The sequence below is a fragment of the Suricata suricatta genome, chromosome 14, assembly GCF_006229205.1.
Source record: "Suricata suricatta isolate VVHF042 chromosome 14, meerkat_22Aug2017_6uvM2_HiC, whole genome shotgun sequence".
Lineage (NCBI taxonomy): Eukaryota > Metazoa > Chordata > Mammalia > Carnivora > Herpestidae > Suricata > Suricata suricatta.
Window position 1 is genome coordinate 45926533 of NC_043713.1, and position 21161 is coordinate 45947693.

General features: G+C 42.4%; 1 protein-coding gene across 3 annotated transcripts in view; it reads right to left on the reverse strand.

The window, feature by feature from the left end:
* Positions 1-856: 856 nt before the first annotated feature.
* Positions 857-21161, reverse strand: part of TTC39C (tetratricopeptide repeat domain 39C) — a 105130-nt gene continuing 84825 nt past the window's right edge. For 2 of the 3 annotated variants that reach the window (XM_029921229.1, XM_029921230.1), the window contains 8 exons: positions 16089-16182; positions 13285-13392; positions 10125-10234; positions 8997-9120; positions 4637-4734; positions 3433-3537; positions 2152-2190; positions 857-1630 (listed from right to left, as the gene is read on the reverse strand). In XM_029921229.1, the coding sequence (XP_029777089.1) occupies positions 1541-1630; positions 2152-2190; positions 3433-3537; positions 4637-4734; positions 8997-9120; positions 10125-10234; positions 13285-13392; positions 16089-16182 (768 nt within the window). In that variant the 3' untranslated portion in view covers positions 857-1540. Of the gene's footprint in view, positions 1631-2151; positions 2191-3432; positions 3538-4636; positions 4735-8672; positions 8869-8996; positions 9121-10124; positions 10235-13284; positions 13393-16088; positions 16183-21161 lie in introns of those variants that run through there. The other variant, XM_029921231.1, reaches the window with a different exon arrangement.

Below are 21161 nucleotides of genomic sequence, written 5' to 3' on the forward strand. Positions count from 1 at the left end.
GCAGGATTCACACCAGAAAGAAGTCAATGTGAATAAAACACTTTGGAAGTGAGGAAACATGAATATAATTTAGTTAGAGTCGGTGGGGAATAATTATTTCTTTCAAAGAAATTATCATTCCCTCAGAATCAGATTAAATAGGCTAAAACTGTCAACATCCTAGCTGCTCCTATGTTTAAAAGAAATACGAAAGTATTAATATTACATGAGCTCATGCTTCAGCTACAAGGATATGTAAATAAACAACACCCCAAGATGATATTCTCTTTAGCACAGTATAAATTTTTAAAAATCTAACCTTAAACCTGAGCCAAGTTAGGCACACAATTATGGCAGAAATTCCCGAGTGACTGAGGTATTTAGAATTCAAAAACCAAAGATGTGCAGTACTGGGCTAACAGGTAAATTAAATGACAATAAAAATTAGCAATGAAGGATTAAAAATTAACTTTGAACTCCTTTTATAGAATAACCTGAGCTAAGGAGATATGCTTAATTAAATCTTGGCAATAGATAGCGTAGAAAATCCTTCACCAGGAAATATTCTGAGGCAAAAAACAAAAACAAAACCCAAAAACCTATATTCATTCAAGAATAACCTTGTCAAGTGATTTGTTAAAAGACCTCCAAAAGTTGGTAATGAGACAATTTATCACAAAGAAAATGAAACTCCTATAATATAGGTGTTATTTATCTAGCCTATTCATGAGGCTTTCTAATAAATTAGCAAAAACAGTTCTACTTTTGATTATAAAACTACTTGCTTCTACGTGGTTGGCTTTCAAAGGAAAAAAGTGTTCATTACTTTGAAGCATTCTGTAGACAATCTGGAGATAAGTATTTTTGATGACACAACTTCAGCTGAAGAGCATTTGCATTTTAATAAGGAAAACATGAAATTCTGGGTTATTAACACATTTTGTTTTACAAGAATATTCTGTGGTCAGGAGGTCTGCGTTCTATTCACTGCTCCACTGATAACAGGAATAATCGATTGGGATAAGTCAATTGGCCTTTTTGTGTCTGAGTTTCATTGTCTGGACAAAGGGAATAAGAATATCTGTGCTGTGTTATTCACAAGGTAGAGGATAAAGTAAAACGCTAGAAAGCACTTTTATTTTTTTCAAAACACAATATAAAGGCTATGTCATAATACTGCTGATAATTTTACAGGTGCCTCCTAGTGTTATGCGTTGGATGTGTGCTTAAGGTAGGCATTCCTAGAAGATCACAGGTTGAGTATTTAGTTTGCTTTTATTTTAAAAATAATAAATCACAAAACTAAAATGTTTGAACAAGGTCACTTAACCCTCTCCCCAGGTGGTTATAGTTACTAGTACCCTCATTATTATTACTTTGTAGCTATATGTTTAAAAGAGGAGGTCTTTACTATGTCGGCCTAACTGGGAAATGTGTCCCTGGCACAGGTGGTTTTCAGAAGAAAAGCCGGTCTTCGGGCTTCCGGAAGAGCTGTGTCCTCTGCTTTTATTTTAAAGTGCAGAACCTGGTGGGGAGGGACAGAGCAGGAACTCCGAGTCTATCACTGAGGAACCAGCTCCCTCAGAGAGGCCAGAGCAGCATGGATGCGGACATGCAATCTGTTTTCAAAGTCGTAGCCAGAGAAATCCTCCTGTAAGACCAAAGAAAGAGATTTACGGACTCTGAACTAAGCCCTCTGAAACACTACGAGACAAGCCACCGTTTCATGCTTCTGGAAGCGAAATCCCTCACACTGCTTCCCATCCACTCAATGTTCTTCTTTCCCAAACCTCAAACTTCCGGTTCATTTTTAATATGGCCAGGAGAATGCCATTAAAGCTGTCTTTGGAAAACTGTCTTCATGTTATTCCTGAAAGTCTTGAATTGTGCTCAGGCTAACCTATTAGAAATTCTTCATTCAAGATTGTAGTTATGAAATCAAAGGCTATTTTCCCATTCAAACAAGAAGTGTGTTTATAAAGCGGGATGGGTAATTTCATGACTTTCTTATGGTATTAGTGATTTCACTTAAAAATCAAGTGCTTCCTAAATCAGTTATTACTTTTCCTTTCCAGAAATATCAATCAGAGCAATCATCTCACAAAATTCAGACTCAAGTGGACACAACAGAGAAAAGAAGGGCCCTGGAAAAAGGTAGATACAGTATTTTACCTTTGCTTGAAGAAGTAGAGCTCTGCCTCTTGCTACAGTCTATGAATGTAAGAAAAACACAATATCTTTTAATATCTATATTTATATATACTCAGACATAAAATGTTGTAACCGGATGGATTAATTAAAACAAGTCACAGATACAGAAACAGAGGTAAGTCAACTGCTCATTCAAGTTTACTGACTCAATTTTTCTTTAATGATGTTTGTTAAGTTCACATGAAGGCACTACTAAATAATTGTGCAGAACCGTCACAATACAACAAGAGATTAACAGCTTGGAAGAGTTATTATAGCTTAAGATCTTACTGAGCCACCTAAAATTGATGATTATTAAGAAGTTTACTTGATATCAGTAAGTTAGATCTTTTGAAGGCGTTACTGGTTTAGGACATCAGCTTCATGTTTCCAGAAACAGACCACAGCCTTGTTATATTTTAAGTATACATTTTAAGGCAGTATATTAAGAGTAACACTTTTCCTAAAGAATATGGTGTTAAAATTTTCCACAAAATTCACAAACCTTGCCTTATTTCTACTTGGTAAAATTATAACTTCCAAAAACTTACCAATGACAAGCCTGTATTTGGCAAGATGGACTACCTATTTAAGGGTCAGGCTTGAATCATATTTCTGCTGATTAAGCTCTACTTTTAGAAAGTCTATTTATTTGAAAGTATAATGAACTTACTAAAAATTACAATCTTATAAAAGCTAGTATTATGTAAATGAGCTTCTAAAAGAAGGTATAAGCAAATCCAGTTTAAAAAAAAAGAACTGCCCAGAATACTTAAATACACAACTTAATAGTAACTGTCAAATTTATATGGCATTCTAAACTTTTTAAAGCAATCATCACATCATCCTCATTATTCTCACCATAATCTCTATTCACTTGGCAGGCAGGGAGTTTTCATCCTGTGACACAGATGCGTAGCTCAGTAACGTACCCAGCAGCCTACACTAGGTGAAGGCAGAGCTAGAATCAAGGTGCAAACCCATGTTCTTCCAAATAAGCCACGCTACATCGTATCAGACCATTCTAAAAAGGCAAGGATTTTCCTCTTAAATGAGTTTTTGTCCAAAAAGGTACATTTATTCTTCTAGTTCCAGGAAAGAAACTGCCTCATTAAACACACTAAAAGAGGATTACTTGCTTCTTAGATTCATCCTACATGACATCAAGGAAAGCAAAAACAAAACCAAAAACCCACTATGTTCAATTCCCTGCCTTTAAACGAAAATGCTTCGTGCCTGCTCACCCGTGCATTAAGGTCTTACCTCCGGTTTGTCTAATAGGAGACAGCCAAGTTCATAGCAGGCATATGGCTGGACGTAGAAGTTATTCTGACGACACAACTCATCTTTAACAGCGCGCTGAAAGAACTGGAAGTAACGTAAGTGTCATTACAATTAACTCATTTTCCTGCCTAAGGTTCACCGCATCTTCAGGAGGGCGAAATGGGGACCTGAGATCAGATGTTCTGTTTGGCACCCTTATTTCTTCCCACCCTCATCCGTATCTCACAAGCCCCCTGGCATGCTTGCCTCCAGGCTGTGCTCCCCATCCGTCAGCCCGATTTGTGCTCCTTATTTTTCCAGTTGACAACTTAGTCTCTACTGACTTTGTTGCTGAAAACATCTTCATCTGCATCTCAAATTAACATACCAATATTTGAAACAGAAGCACACAAGCCAAGAATCAGCTCTTGACATGTATCTTGACTGTATCTTGCTGATACTTAAGTATATGGTCTAAAGCAGGCTACTCAGAGCTGTATAATAACTATTGTGATGACGCATGCTGAAAAATTAATTTAAAATTATAAGTGTGTCAAGTATGTCAACACTCTAGGACTTAAAAGCCAAAGTCCCCTACTACTGTACATCAACTCTTTCAAAGAGCAATCAAAATTACATGGGGATATACTTCAGAACATCCAACCATACAGAGACCTCAGAAAAATTTCCCCAATTATGCTTAAAAATAACAAAGGGCTCTTTTCCATCTAGTATGTACACAGAGCATTGTAAGGGAACACTTTTCTAGACCTCACCTCCAGCATTGCTTTGGTGGGTAATCTGCAGTTACAGACACAGGAAAAGTGAACACATGCTAATGTATCTGATCATTTGGGAGATTTATCTAACTATGAGGGTTCATTTTGTTCCTTTAAAACTGTCTGCATCCTCGTTTCCTCCTCCTCCAACTGAGGCTGTCAATTTTCATAAGGAACTCCTGCCTCAAGAGAAGCCTGTGTGTTAAGAAGCACTCTAAGAATCTGAAATTACATTATAACTAGTGTTCACCACCATCTCCTTGTAGCTAGCATCTGAGGGGAGAGGACTTGGACTGGGAGAGGGTAAAGCTCACACTGTGGCAGAGGTTTGATTTTATCAAATGCTTTTCCCATTTTCCTTTTTTCTAAGCGCACACACAGGCTTTCACGGTCTACATTCCTGAGCCACGGCATTAACAGCTTACCTGAACAGCATCTTCCGAATTTCCCAGACACTTGTGTATGGCACCAAGAAGCAAATACTTTAATCCAACGACAGATGGATCGTCCACTTGATGGCAAGCTTAAGGAGAAGTGAATATAGCAGCAAGGATAATAATTCACTTAATTTCTTAACTATCATCACGACTTAAGTATTTCATTGTTTAGTGACTTATTCAGTTCACGATCCTGCCCCCTGGCACTCAGAACGGATCCTTTTCCTCATCCAATAGTGAATATCCTTATTCAAAGAAAGGCAAAGATCTGAAACATCTGAGCACCAAAAGGACTCGGAATTGTAATCATATTGTTACTAAGAACAAGAAAACAATCCACAAAGGCTACATACTGCAGGATTCCAACCACAGGACGTTCTGGAAAAGGCAAAACTCTGGAGGCAGTAGTTGCCAGAGGTCTGGGGGAGGGAGAGGGTGGGAGAAGGGGGAAGAACAGCTGGAAGACGGGATTTTTAGCGCAGAGAACCTATTCTGCAGGATACTATCTCTAAGGGTGGCTACGTGTCTGTACACCTTTGTCAAATCACACAGAATGTATGGAAACAAAGAGTGAACCCTAATGTACAACTACACCCTAAAGATGCATCAGCACTGGCTCACTGGCTGGAACAAATGTATCCATCTGGGGCGATGCTGATTGCGGGGGAGGCTGTGTATATGGGGAAGTGAGGGGTGTGGTATGTGGAAACTCTCATATTTTCCATTCAATTTTGCCTAAAACCTAAAACTATAACAGTACTTTAAAAAAAATTCTATCATATTAATTTCATCAGCCATACAGTGTGCACCTTCCCACGTCTGTACTGATGCACTGCACTGGTCACCGAGGGGGCATCCGATGCGACCCCTCCACTGCAAGAAGCTTGCCATCTACTGTGCCGGATGGGCACGCATGTTGGATGCTGTTACAGAAATTTTTCCAAGGAAAGGAAAAGGGTGGAAATTGGAAACACAGTGGAGCCAACAGAGGAGGAAAGGAAGTTAATGGTTTCTATGGACTGACCAACAGGGATACTGAGATTTGGTTAAGATTCTATAAATAGACACACATATGTATGTACATACATATACACACACACCACTGTGTATGGTTCAAGCCTCAATGAAAAGGTGATGTTTGAGTAAGTACCTGAAGGAAATGAGTAAAGGAGCCATGTGGATGTCTAGAAGCACATCTGCAGACAGAAAGAGGAGAAAGCGCAAAGGCACTGGAGCCAGCGTGGGCCTGGTGTGTTAAGAACAGTAAGGAGTGTGGCTGGAACCTGGTGAGCAAGGAGGAAGAGCACTGAGAGGCAATGGGCTGAGGAGGGGGTGAGTGGTGGACAGACCACAGAGCACTGTAAGCCACTGAATGGATTTGGGCATTTCCATCAAGTGAGATGAAACCACAGAGGGTTCTGAGGCGCAAAATGACATTTAACGTCATTTAATAGGATCATTCTGAGCACTCTTTTGAGGATGTAAAGAAATATCTTTAAAATAGGGGCACCTGGGCGGCTAGCTTGGTTAAGTACCCAACTTCAGCTCAGGTCACGATCTCAGTTTGTGGACGTGAGCCCCACATGGAGCTCTGTGTTTATAGCTCAGAGCTTGGAGTCTGCTTCAGATTCCGGGTCTTGCTCTCTCTCTCTGCCCAGCTAGTGTGTTCATTCATTCTCTCTCTCTCTCCTGCTCCCTCCCTCTCAAAAATAAGTGGATGGATGAATGAATGAATGAATAAATGAATGAATGAATGAATAAATAAATAAAATGCTGAGGAAGAATGCAATGCATAGGGTGGGGGAAGGGCTATGATGAACCCTGAAGATAAGAACCTAAGAAACCAACTGTATCTGCTGATGAAACAAGTTACAGACGGGTGGGGGTGGGTCTGAGAAGCTGAATACACAAAGCTGGGTGGGCATTTAATTAATACATGTGATTGCTTTCATCCTCTACCAGTGTTTTCTGGAACTATTACTCTACAGAGATCTTCTCTGTACTCTATATGGCTGAATAGATTTGGATCATTACTGCTTAACGCTGGGGAATGATAGAAACTAATCGATCTCAAAACTGCACTAATATTTAACAAAGATATTAAAGAACTCTCTCAGGTTTACTCAAGAGCCTCCCTTTCTCCATGACCACATCACTGCTATTTATTTTGATACCTGCAAAGGGATTCGGAGAATATTTAGTCACATTAAGTGATAATCATTTCTGTGCCTGCCAATTACAGCCTATTTTATATCTACATTTATGTCTGAACTATCTCTATACGATCTCGTTTTTGTGCATTACCAAGAATAAAATTCTGTATTGTTCCTTTGCGTTAGATGTTGCTAGACATTCTTGACTTGCATCAACAACTAGAGATGGGTTTAAAATTATGCATATCCTTTTGAAATGGACATAGCAAAACGTGCACATCCAAGAAAAGTTTGTTTTCTTTCAAGCAATCCCCCTTAGGAGGGCTACACACTCTAATTACAGGGCATCTGCACACAACTTCTTTTGAAGTTGAATTGCTTCACTCTCTGGAATATTCATTAACAAACATTTTCACCTTTGAGGGGGAACTTTTTTGTTTTTTTGGAAATAAGCAAAAGGTGCCTGCCACGAAGTCTGATAAAAGTATGTGACAGAATGGAAGAATGGATAATTCTGCATTTGATCAAAAAGTGTGATTGTAAAGAAATCTGACAAAAATTTTCTTCAATGACTAACAGATTATTTTTAAGTAAGTCCAAACATTAATATTAAACATCTTTTGAAAAAAGATGTATGCAACTAAAAATACATTCTCAAAGATTACTTCTATAAAACCATTTTTGGAGGGCGCCTGGGTGTCTCATCAGTTGAGTGTCTGACTCTTGATTTCGGCTCAGGTCATGATCTCAGGGTCATGAGATCAAGCCCTACGTCAGGCTCCGTGCTGAGTGTGTGGAGCCTGCTTGAGATTCTCTCTCTCCCTCTCTTCTCTCTCCCTATGCCTCTGCTCCTCCTCTCTCTTTCTCTCAAAAAAATAAACATCTTTTTGGACATATGTGTTTTTATTTTGACGGGACAGTCTCATGTTGCAGTCATACCTCTAGCTGCCTGCCGTAAACCTCGCCCTGTTCCCTGGGCATGAAGCTGCAGGAGAGGATAAAGCTCTACCACTCAGTGTGTTTTTCTTGGACTAGCAGCAGTGACACCAGCAGTGGGAGCTGGGCATGTCACCTAACTGTTCTGAGTTTTGGTCTCCTCACTTATAAAAACGGCTCTGACCACATCATCTGCCTTTATACTTCCCCAGAATGCAGGGTAAAGCAAACTAATGTGCCAGATTAGACAAAATCAAATGTCTGCCATTAAGCCTTTAGCAAAAAAATGTTATAGTATTTCTTTAAAAACCATTAAAGCTTTAAGACTGTGTGTTCTCCCTGCAAACTTCTCTTACAGCTATAATAAGAATGACTTTATGAAGGCTATAGTACCACAACCTATGGTCCTATGTTTTTTTTAAAATACATGAATCAATCTAGGCTTCTAATTATACTGGTAGGTATTTACTCAAGAGAAAGGAGCATGTGGTGTCCACACAAGAGACAAGTACACTGACGTTGTATACCTATGTTTGTAGCACCTTTACTCATGATGGCTAACAAGCCAGAAACAAATCAAACGTCCGCTAACAGGAGAAAAGATAAACACACCATGGTACAGATTTAGCCACACGGTGGAGTGCCGCTCAGCAGGTGTGAGGCACGAACTACTGACAGGGGCAGCAACATGGATCACTCCCACAGGGGCTATGCTGTGCAAAGGAAGCCAAGCAATGAAAAGTACATGCGGTCTGAACTTCTATGAAGTTCAAGGACAGGCAAAGGTAATCTGCGGAGAGAGAAATCAGAACAGTGGTGAGGACTGACCGAGAAGGTGCACAAGGGAAATTATGGGGGTGGTTGGGAATGTTCTAGATCTTCACTGTGGTGGTAGATGCCAGCATGGATTTGTCAAAACTGAATGAACCAGATACTCACTATCTGTGCATTTTAATAAGTGTGAATCAAGCCTATATAAAACACAGGTCTTTTGTTGGGGGGAAAACAGTGTATGCTTCCCAAACCCCCAGGGCTCTCAAAATCAGCAACACTTGGCAGTCAGTGTCCCTCAGCACACGCCGCTAATGATGCAAACATGTCCACCATTCCTGTGCCGTCTGCACCTGTCCCCTATAAACAACAGAACATTCTTCGTCACCACACCACCTAATCCAAGAATGACAGCTCTCTGCTCTCTGAACCAGATGACATTAATGGGAAACCGAAGAAACCAGCCGATGCACACAGTTTGGATTTACCTTGACTCATCCTCTGCAGGTTGGGGAAGGAGCAGTTGGGAAGGGCTTTCCACAGGTATAACACTTCGATGGAGGCCAGCACACACAGCGCTCTGGTTGGAGCTACCTTCCGAAACCTCTCTGCCTGCAAGTGTGAGAACGATCACACTGGGTTTGGGGAAACGAATGCAAATAAAAACATATACTCGGGACATTAAAAAATGCACAATTCATCTCTGACATAAACAATTCCCTCCAACAAAGCTATCAATGAGAACTTCTCTCTCTATAAAAATTTTTTGCTTTCTAACCTTTAATGTGTTGACAGACACACCTTTCATTCATTACTCATTATTATTCCATCTACTGTTAAGATCCAGGGTGCATTCAGGAAACATGGGGATGAAACTGGATTCACATCAGTTTACACCAAAGGAATTTATAAAAAGCTAGGTGACCCGTAATAATGAATACGGGCTTACAGGGAAGATGTAATACTAGATGCATTTTAGCTATGGTTTTATTAACTTTTTAATTTTCTACTTTTGGTCTCAGTGGTATTTCCACATTATCACTGAGTTTACACTCAAGCTAACTCACTAAATGTTCATTAATAGCAAACGAAAATCATGGAAAATTCAGGATATGACAAGGTGTCATGTAACCCACACCAATTCAGCTAGCTTTTATTCTTAAAAGTGTAGAATAAATCAGGGTCTTTGTCTCTACAGTACTGGGCCTTTCTACCACCTGCTTTTGTTTTTTTAGAAGGTCCAAATGTGATGTGTTCAGTAAATTATTGAGAATCAATAGTCTGTATCTCTTGCCTGGATTCTGCCCATTTCTGTGCTTCTAAAACCACCCAACTCTCACCCAGGTGCTTTCCCTCTCCAGATACGCTCATTAGCTCTGCAGGGTCTGTGATGTGTCTGCCCACTCAAAGATGTAACAACTGCTTAAGTACGTGCAGCAAAACCAGCCCTTTCCATTCAAAGGAGGTATGACCACGGCGGTAAGTTTTCTCCATGGTGGCCAAGAGCACTAGCAAGTAAGTTACCAGATTCTATTAGGATTTCCTAAAACCCCTCCAAGATGTTGTTGGTTACGAATGCCATAAACAGCACACCAGGTGAATGGGCTCCAACGTACCTTTTTCACTGAGAATTGTTCAATTTGATTGTTTTTCCTTTTGAAGAGTTTCTGAACTTCTTTAAACACTATCTGCGCCCCATCCACGTCACCAGTGGCTCCCTGACAAACTGCAAGAAACCATTGTTGTATTCCTTAAGTATCAGAGGGAAAATGCTAGGTTGATGGCACTTGGAAAATGTTACCAAAGGAAAACATGGGAGCCAGTGTCACACAGAGGTCTACAGCATCCTGTTGACTGTCACACCACAGACTCGACAACTACTTCTCAGCTAACTGGGTTCCCAGAGCTTTCTGGGGACATACAGGAAAACCATGGTCTTGGTCCTCTTGCTGGATGCTGGACTTGAATGTGATAAAATTCCCAGCTGGAGTCCACATGCTCAGAAAGTGGAATAAAAAGGAATCTAGGAAAGAACGTTAAGGAACGAAGAAGATCATGAAGATTCATGGTGGATGGAGGATACCTCTGTCTGGAAAGAAAGTAATGAAATTAATCTTACACATGTTTCTGGGCCACCTACCACCTACAAGCCACCAGCAATAACATGACGAAAACACATGCTTTAACCATACAGACATGTAAATTTCAGCTGGAGGAAGAAGATACACACATACTCCTGTAGCTACAATGTATATGTTCATAAGAGCCTTGAGGGTAGGAAAACCAAACTGCTTTTGGAAAAGCTCAGAAAGAGAAAGGATGGAGTGACCAGGAGCTAGGAGTCAGGCGGAGAGCCTTGGAGAATGGTAAGATTTTGATAGTCTGTACACAATTTTCATCCTACCCCAAGCTCCAGGCAAAGACTTAATCATACTCTTTGCTTTAAATCTTTGAAGGTGAACCTTTACCAACTTTACCAACTACTCTTCTCAACTCCAATGGCACTGAATTCATTTATATCAATTTTTCTTCTTAGATGCTGTCTTTGGCACATATTTTTCAATCCCCACCTGGAATGTCCATTGATTTGCTAATTCCTCCTTTATTCGAGTGATCCTAAAATTAGGTGGTCTTCTGTTCGCAGTTCAAGGCATGGTTAGGCAGAGCATAGGGTCATGGCATGTCAGAGGATGGACAGCTGTGAGAAGGGCCAAAGGAACAGAGGCACCAAAACTCAGAGAAGACTGGATGTCATGGTGATGGGAGAGGCAGATTTTCTACTGGGAGTATGAGGGATTAAGCTGAATGTTCAAGGGAGGGACAACCACATTCCCAGTTAGGGAAGGGGCCTTGGTCCAGAGGACGGGGTCTGAATTCATCCAAAATGACCTCATCTCTCACAGTTATAGCATTTCAAAACCAGAAGGAAATGCAGTGACTGTTTGGCATACCAACCCCATCGGGCTATAGATCAGAGGATGTAAAGGACCAAGAAAGTTAGACGACTTGCCGATGGTCCCATAGTTAGCCAATGAAAAACATTAATGTCTGTGGCATTTAGTTCGACATCCTTCTCAGATAATTCATAAGATTCTTACAGAGTTACAGAATTTAAGAAAAGAGATAGACGGTGGTGATGGCTGCCTACCAATGTCCATGCACGCCATGCCACTGAACAGTACACGTAAACATGGTGAACATGGGAGATACTCTATGTATTTTGCTACAATTGAATAGTACAGGAAACTAAGCCCCTGGGTTAGTTCTGGTCCCTGAACACCCATCCTCCTTCAGGGCCAATTACATGGCAGCTACTGCAAGATGGCAGATAGCTTGACAGAAGTGATCCGTCCCCTTCGTGTGTATGCTTTGTAGTGGGGCTCTTGACACCTCTTACCATCAGCACAAAATCCCCTTGCAAAGGCAGAGACTAGTCTTTCATGCTTTATCAGCTCCTACAAAATGGTATAGTCCGGGATTTCCTGTATGTGGAGGAAAAAAAATGCTCCTGTATAGAGCCACACTGCACATGTGATTTCTTTGTATTCTATGGTCAACAAAGATTAAAAAAAAGAAACAGCTGCCCACAAGTGACTCAATAACACGTTAACAACCAAAGGCTGCATTGTTGTGAAGACCTCTGCTTCTCAGTTCACCCATTCAACATGCTGGGCACACTGAGGCTATGTAGGAAATAGCTGGCACTTTCGTCAGAGATGCCTGTGGGTTCTATAAAACAACTCTTAAGGCATGAGACAAAGTATACTAATCACTATACTGAAAATAACCCTATTCAAACAAGCTACAGGGGCATAGAAAAATGGATGTCCTATGGGGACTGCAGTCAAGAGTATAGGTATAAAGGGGTTTCATATTGATTCATAATGAACTGCAGTTTTAGAATATCAAGGACATGCAATTCTTCCACTGCTAATTCTCTTCAACAGATGGGTTAAGGGACTGGAATGACAGGAAACGTTTCATTAAATCCAAATATTCAGGGAAATAAGGAGATAGTTAGAATTTAAAGTTATGTCTGCATTAATCTTGATGTTCAAAGAATCACTTATATGGCTGTGTGAGGAGAGTTTATCCTTAGAGGCACAAAACCTACAACCACTTGGTACTTTCAGTTTCCACCTGTGCAAGTGTACACGACAGCACTTTATGCATCTGAGGGCGCAGACATCCCTTTTGTCCACCAGGGGGAAGCATATGTTTAACTATCTCCAGAGATTAAGCCAAAAAGGCAGTGCCCGCTATTCACAGCAGCGATTACAGGTGTCCCTGCTAAATGATATGCGGTGTTCAAATCCCTCATGTTCTGCGAAACTACACTAAATTTAACAAGGTTAATAAGTAAAATAAGGCTGGAGTAGACTACTCAAATGCAACTTTGTATCCAGGGCACTAACGATCCAAACAAAAATACTAACACAATTTAAGAGACATGTTAAATTCCTTAAAAACTATTTAAATTCTTAAAAACTAAAAACCATATTGTAGAAAGTAAAGGATAAGAGTAAGCGTAGGCTGAGGCTGCTCAGGGCAAGAAACCCTCACAACAAGCATTAACAAGGCAGAGCCTGTGACCAAACAACTGAGAGGAGTTGCGGGCGTGCAGGGCAGTCAGTCTACACTGTGGGACCTGGTAGCACAGAACATTAACAGGCTGCAGAAAAGGAAGGAGAGGAGTGAGAACCCCACATCCTCTTGCAGGCTCCCTCCCATCCGCTGATGTGTGTGGTAAACTCTCCGCAGAAGGGGGCTACTCACCTGCAGTTAAATAGGCATAATAGCACTGGGACCACCGGGACTCATTTTTCAGCCTCTCAAAGGAATCGAATGCATCCTTGAAATTCAGCTCTATCATGCTGCACCAACCTATGAGAGAAATGTAGTTAGTAAGGGACTCTGAAGTTGTGATTCGTATCCTGTCTGTAAGCTAGGAATCTGTACGGCTGACCACCTTTGTCTCAGTGCCGCAGGCACACTACCTGAAAACCTAACGGTGATCTTTTTTCTCTTAACTATTTTCAATGGGAAACGGTGAATAAGGCAAGGCACTTCTGATTTCACAACCCATTAAGCAGCATGGAAGCAGTATATAGAATGATGTAAAGATTTCCAGGAAAACATCTAATTTGTATCACACAGTCTAGTTTGGATGGTGAGATTAATCTGAGCACCACAGTACTTCTCCAAGAGCAGGCATGGACACAGAAAAAGGAGGAATACTGTTAGAGTATATACATAGTGAGGATCTCAAAAAGTCTTCAAGCACCCCATGTGCTCCTTAATGATGATTACTATTAATTCTCAAACCCTTGTGAGACGTAGAGACAACAAGCCAATGAGAACTTAAGTACGGGGGTCCCTGGCCTGCCCCCACACCACCCTGCAGGTTGGCAGCAGCGTTGAGAAAAAGTCCTCTTCTTTCCCAGATCAAAGCACCAGAACAGGCATTCTGGTAAGGAGTGGCAGCCATGAAAATGCAGGGAATTCTACCCTCATTTTTACGACAGTCCCTGTCATTGCCAGAGTCCCTTTGTGTGCCCGGCTGGGCCAGGCACCGGGCATACTTCTAATTCCACTAGGGACTTGCTAAGGTGGCAGATGGTGTCATTTTACCAAGGAGGAAACCTAAGGCCCATGCCTTAGAGGTTGGTGGTGACTTGGTCAAGGCCACAGAGCCACTAAGAGGAAAGAGCCGAGGCCTGAAGGCTGCTGCTCTCTGCTACCCTCAGTGTCACCTCCACTGTAAGTTGTGGTATCTGTCTCCTTGTGCCATCCTGGCCCTGCCTTTTTAGTACAGGGAGGAGAGGGATCCACACTTCCAGAAAATCCAGTGTCAATTCTACAGGATGGAAGATGAGGACACACAAAAGTAAAAACTGGGGCTAATAATGTCCATCCCATAAGATGGGAATTAAATGCAAAATAGATACAAGTAGCACTGAACCTGAATACGGAGTCTGAGTTATAACTGTGCTTTTTCTTGGGCTAATCTTCCTAACAGGCCTCAGGGGTTAGGCTGCAATGATTTCCAAGCTTCCTTCAGCTCTAACCTTCCATACTGCCACCAATCTTGAAATGTGACACCAAAAAAAAAAAAAAAAAGAAAAGAAAAAAGAGGCCATCATAATCCTTTTGCAATACATGCACATATCAAATTGTTAGGTTATACAACTTGAACTAATACAGTGTATGTCAATTATATCTCAATAAAAGTGGAAGAAAAAAAAAGATGGCAGGATCTTAAGAATAAAAAAAAAAGGCCACCAAATCTAGGCCTTAATTCAAGTTCTTTGAAATATGTTCCATCCTACATTAGGGCTACTACCCAGAGCTCAAGCAGGGTTTAGATCGTATAAAAATATTTTTTCCACTGGATGATACCTCATCTCTTTTCCCTAACCCATAACAGGTATTTAGAACTCAATATTGTTTTACTGAGAAGCGGTTTTAGTTTGTACTTCTCTTTAAAAAGATTTAAAGTTATTCAGGAAGACAACTATGCCCCCAGCAGACAAGCAAGCGGCAATCTGCACAGTGTCCCAACCTGACAGGTGTCCAATGCCTCCTGTGCACTCCCCATTCATTCTCTCCTCTCTGCAAGGGGCCTCAGGGTCCAGTCCTCCTGCTGATCCAATCACTGCCTCATGCCTCCTCGCCCTGGCCCCTTCATTCTGCTTCTAGGTGCTGTATGATGTGACCCTGTCCCACTGGGCTGAAACCCTAACAAATATAATAATGTGTCATTTTTCAAACCCAGCCTTGTGTGGGTTCTCATCGGCATGACGGAGCACAGGCTACAGAAAAGGACTGTGGAATTCCTAGGGTAACGGTAACAGGACAGAATTTTAGTGCAGTCAGCAAAAAAGCTCAGGAACAACTTTGGGGCAGAGGGAGAAGGCTGGCAGCAAATAAATATTCCCACATCCCTTGATAAATGTGTCTGCAGGAGGAAGGGGAGCAGAAGGAAGGAAGCTAATACACGGGCAGGGTGTTCTGAGCACCAGCAACCCTGCCCAACACTCCTGCTGCATCTAAATCTCACAACCGCTGAGGGCGGGCCCCTGAGCACGCCTGGCGACCGTGAGGTTTACACAGCTTGTCCCGGGGCTTTGAGCTAGTTGGCAGATGGGCTGGGATCGGGCTCCACATCCCCAACTCTCTCCCAGGCCGTATTTTCCTTCTGAGGTAAACACCGGTGCAAGGGAGAAAAGCCTAGTTTTGGATTCGAATGTGCAGTCCAATGAGGTTATTTACAAATGAGTTTTAATCAATTCTTTTCACAGGACCTATCATTTTAAAATCAAATGTTATCAAGAATAAACTCTAATGCAGTAGTGACAATCATAGAGATGGGTATCACCCCTGGTGCTCTGATGACAAAACCTTACCGTACATGGCAGCAAGAGTTTTACAGAAGATTCAAACTGAACAGCATTAATAACGCACATGTGCACAGGCACGCGTGAAGAAGTGGGACAAGACGCTAGACACCCAGCTGGACACAAGCAGAATGCACGAATGCCGTGTCGTGACAAGAAGCTGGACAGACATTTCATATTTACCGATTTCATACAGACAGACATGCTGGATCTCTCTCTGATCTATCGCAAGTTCCAAAGCAGTGTGGAATGAAGTCAAGGCACTGTTGATTTGACACTGAGGAAGAAATGAAAACAGAGTTACTGGCTAAGATCTGCCATGAACATTACAATCCCCTTCATTCCAATGTGTCTTCTTCCTTAACAGTCGTTTAAAACAGATGAAACAGCATGGAGGAGTATGATTTAAAGATTTCTGGGTGGCACAGCCAGTTAAGCGCCCAACTTCAACTCAGGTCATGATCTCACGATTGGAGGGTTCAAGCCCTGCGCTGGACTCTGTGCTGACTGCTCAGAGCCTGGAGCCTGTTTCAAATTCTGTCTCCCTCTCTGCCCCTCCCCAATGTGTTCACTCTCTCAAAAATAAACATTAAAGAACATTTAAGATTTCTGGAACATTCCAATTTGCCTCGGTTGTGAGATGAACCTGAGAACAAAACACGTCTTTGGCTCTGGCAGGAGACACCCCCCCTCCCCCCCGAGTGAGGGCGCGCTCACACCTTCTCCTACAGCATGCTCTTCAGGCTTGGACCAGAAGGCTTGCTCTCCTGTAACTGCTAATCCAGCCCCTTGTGACAGAGAGGTTCTACGAGGACAGTGTCTATATGTCACCCTCCTGTGTATACAGCAGGCATACTTTAGAGATAACCACAGGTTTGGTTTCATACCCAAATACTGCAACAATGCAAGTCAGAGGGATTTTCTGGTTTCCAAGCACCTGCAAAAGTTAGGCTCTTAATAGAATGTTGTTTATTAAGTATGTAAGAGTATGATGCCAAAAAACCAGTATGCATATCTTAATTAAAACATACCTTATTGCTAAAAAATGTTGGCCTTCATCAGCTTTCAGCAAGTTGTAATCACAGATCACGTTAACAGTAACAAAAAAATTTCAAAATACTGCCAGAATTACCCAAATGTGGCAGAGACAAGAAGTGAGCAGACGCTGTTGGAAAAATGGTGCCCAGAGACTTCATGCAGGGTTGCCACAAACCTTCAATTTGTAAAACACCTCAAGGCAGCAAAGCACAATAGAGAACAGTAAAAGGGAGTGTGTCTGGCTGCACCCCAGGGCGGAGAGAGCCCCACGGGTACTAAGTGACTGTGTGAAGCCTCCTTCAGTCCTACCCTCAGAGCTCACTCGCCCTTCTGCGACCCCTTCCCCCTGCCACGCAGTCACTAGGTCTGGACCTAAGATGCTCTGTCTGATTGCTCCCGGTCATCGCATGTCCTCTACCAACACTCACTTCTGACTTTTACATCCATCTAGCACTGTCCAGAGCCCAGCAGAACCCGTGTCTGTTCCCACTCCTGATTAAATACATGCAGTTGCTTTCCACTACAGAACCCTTCAAAGCCTGCCAACCTCATGCCAGAGCACCCGATAAAAGCACCTGGAAAGCATCAGCAACATAAAAGGGTTAAAGTCAATCCTAAACACAGCAAAGACAGGTGTTAACAGATACAAATCCTAAATGCCCTGCAGATCTGATGCAGCCTGCTCTCAGGGATGCACCCCCGGGGGCCTTCCCTGCCCCTGCAGCTGTCCACTGCCCCCCCGCCAGCCCTCCCTAGGCTCCCCTATGTGCCCGCTCTGCTGCCTCCTGGCCACCTTTCCAGGGCTCCTCCTGCCTCTCCTCCCACAGACAGCCAGGCAGGGCAGGAAAGATCACAGAAGAGAGGCTGCCACATTCCCCGGCTTCTCTAGTGATGCACAGTCACTGCGGGAGGCCTGTTGGACACCACAAGCCATCCAGATAAGTCAGGGAGATCCTCAGGACAGCCTGCGACTCAGAACACTGTGAGCCAAATGACTCATTAACCAAGGCCTCGGCTGAATCAGTAACTGTTCGTGCCCCACAGTGACACCTCACTGTGCCGGGTGGTTTGGACCAGTGTTCAATCCCTTGTCACCATCCATAGAAGCAGGGAGAGGACACACAGCCCCGCACCAGTGACTCCTGTTCTCGAGGAGAGAGGACATCTAGGTGGAGGTGACCGCTCAGGAATGGGAGGCAGGCCCAACCCTGTCAGATATTCATACTGGACTCTAAGCACACAGCCACCGAGGTCCCGAAGAGGCAAAAAATTTTTTTTTCAAAAAATTTCAAAGTCTTATCTTGTATGCGGCGTGCACGAGTATGCATGCGCACAAGTGTGCTGTGCCGTGAGCCAGCAGGACACTCCTCACACCTGCCCCTCACGTTTCCCCTTTCTGCATCAATACTTCTTCCCGTGCATCATACACGCACTCAGTGTAGCCTGTTTGCACAGAAACCACAGGGCTGGCGATTCGACTTAGCAGGCATCTCCTCGGTCAGCTAAATCCCTGAGCCTCAACAGCTGCACACAGGATACTTCCAGATGAGCCACTGCCACCAGACTGTGCAGCCGCATGACAATGCAATGCCACACTGCCCTTCAGAAGACCAATAACTACTTGTGAACGTTAATTACCAGGCAACTACCAAGTGCCTAGGATGGTAATGGCTTGAGGTGCAAATCACAGCAAAGCTTTAAATGCAAGTATAGAAAAAAAAAAAAAACCCCACATCTGAATCAACACTGTATCTCTTAGCCTTTTCAAAAAATCTAAGATGGCATGTATTCGGTTCCATTTTCAGATGGAGAAGCCAAAGTTCAAAGAGGTGGAGTCATTCGATCAAGGTCAACAAGCTACCCACAGACGAGTATTCACTCAGCTCTGATTGTCCCCAGAGCCAGCCTTCCTCAGGCAGGGCACATCCAGGCATGATTACATTAAAGGCCTTGAGACGGGGAGACTATCCTGGATTATGGGGGGAAGCCTAAATGCAATCACAAGTGTCCTGATAAGAGAGAAGCAAAAAGAAAGCTGACCCACGATGGGGAGGCGACATGATCCCAGAGGTGCAGACTGCAGACTCAGCCGCAAGCCCAGGAACCATCAGAGTCCACAAGAGGCAAGAAACGGTCTCCTGGGCCTCCAAAGGGAGGGCAGCCCCGGTCACTTTGATTTTAGCCAGGGAAATGGATTCTGGACTCTGGACCTCCAGAGCTGTGTCAGAGTAATGTGTGCTGTTTGAAGCCACCGAGTTCGTGATAATTTGCTACGCGGCCTTAGAAAACAAGTACAGGTTTCATTCTTTCTCACTGTCATTTGTGGCAACATGGATGGACCTCGAGGGTGTCGTGCTAAGTGAAGTAAGTCAGGCAGAGAAGGACAGATACCATATGTTTGCACTCCTAAGTGTAACAGGACAAACTTAACAGAGGACCATGGGGGAGGGGGACGGGGGGACGTAGTTGGGGAGAGGGAGGGAGGCAAATCATGAGAGACTCTTGAATACTGAGAACAAACTGAGGGCTTATGGGGGAGGGGGCAAGGGGAAGGGGGTGATGGGCATAGAGGAGGGCACTTGTGGGGAAGAGCACTGGGTGTTATAGGGAAACCAACTTGACAATAAACTACTTAAAAAATAAATAATAAAAAAAGAAAGAAAATGAGTACAGGGTATTGCTTTCAAAATTAAACTGTGATTAAAGTACTACTACTCCTTCTATTGGCAGCGCTTTGACAGGGCAGGATACTGCTCTGGAGCTTAAGGATACAATCCCAAAAATACGCATAACTACAAAGTTAATTCTAGTTGCAGCCTAATTACTCACTAAGGATTTACAATGGACAGTCATTAAAAAGGTAAAAACAGATTTCCCCTTTTTTCACCTGAATAACTTAAAATAAAACAATCTAACAAGAGTTTTTAGAATTTTAAATTGTAATATCCACAACAGAGAAACGAGAATTATCCTCCACTTGATACTTGATTCACAGCCTAATTTTTTGAGGAATTACACATATGCTGGGCTCAAGAGGATACAGAAAATGGGCTGCGTGAAATAGCCGTGAAGCCAAGAATCAGAGGTTAAGTACAACCAAGGCTTTTGCCTCATGAATTACACACGGACTCTGCGTCACAGAAGCTGCGTGAAGTCTCGGTTTCTTCCCTGGTAAAATGAGGAAATAATGTTGGCAAGCATTATCTGCAAAAGCAGGAGTCTCTGCCAAATTAAATGGAGCATACTTGTTGCCAAATTAAATTCAGCACAATGTATAAGTACTGCTTTGTTACTACAGAGACACAGCATGTTCTTCCCGCCATTCAGGACTTCTTTCTGGTTGGCTGTACTCCTAGGCAGTTTATGATATTTGTGGTGACTGTCAAAGGGCTTTGTTCCTCCATCATATTCCCTGAGTGAATGCTGCCAGTATGCGGGAAAACTCTGTATATTTGCAAGATGATTCTGCATATGCCACATTATCATACTCATGGATCCTCATGATTGTTTTAGCTTTTTCTCTTGAACCTGGGGAGATGTTCGAATCATTTGCAAATAATGACAGTGTTGTCTCTTCCTCTACTAGAGACTTAATTGGCAGAATCACCAGTGAAGACGCTATTAGCAAGCACAGCACGCATCCTCGCTTTATTCCGTCTTTAATGAGGATGGTCTAACGTTGCAACATTTAATATAGCTTGAGGCACGTTTTTAGTAGATGCCATCTTTACCAAATAAAGAAATGCCCTTTCTATTTCTATTTCTAATCTGCTAATAAAGGCTTTTTTGGGTTTTTTTTTTTCCTTCGATAAGTGGATTTCATTAAATGCCATTTGGGGCCTCTACTGATGAGACTGTGTGGTTTTATCAATTACTTCCTTATTGCAGCTTATAACAGGAACACATTTCCTGGCCTTTTTGAAATAAGCCCTACTAAGGTCATAATATGGCAATTTAAAAGATACATTGTTGGATCTAACTAGCTAACAGTTATTTAGAGCTTCTATATTCAGAATGAAGTTGACCTATAGGGTTTTTTTCAGTGCTCTCCTCTAGTTTTGGGATCACGATCATACCAGAATTTGCAGACTTGTAGAAAATATTTTCATATTTTTTATGGTCTGGAACTATAAATAACTAGTTAACTATAAAGCCATGCCTTTTCATTGAATAATTTAAAATATTTAAAATACAATGACTTGAATTGTTTTCTCCTTT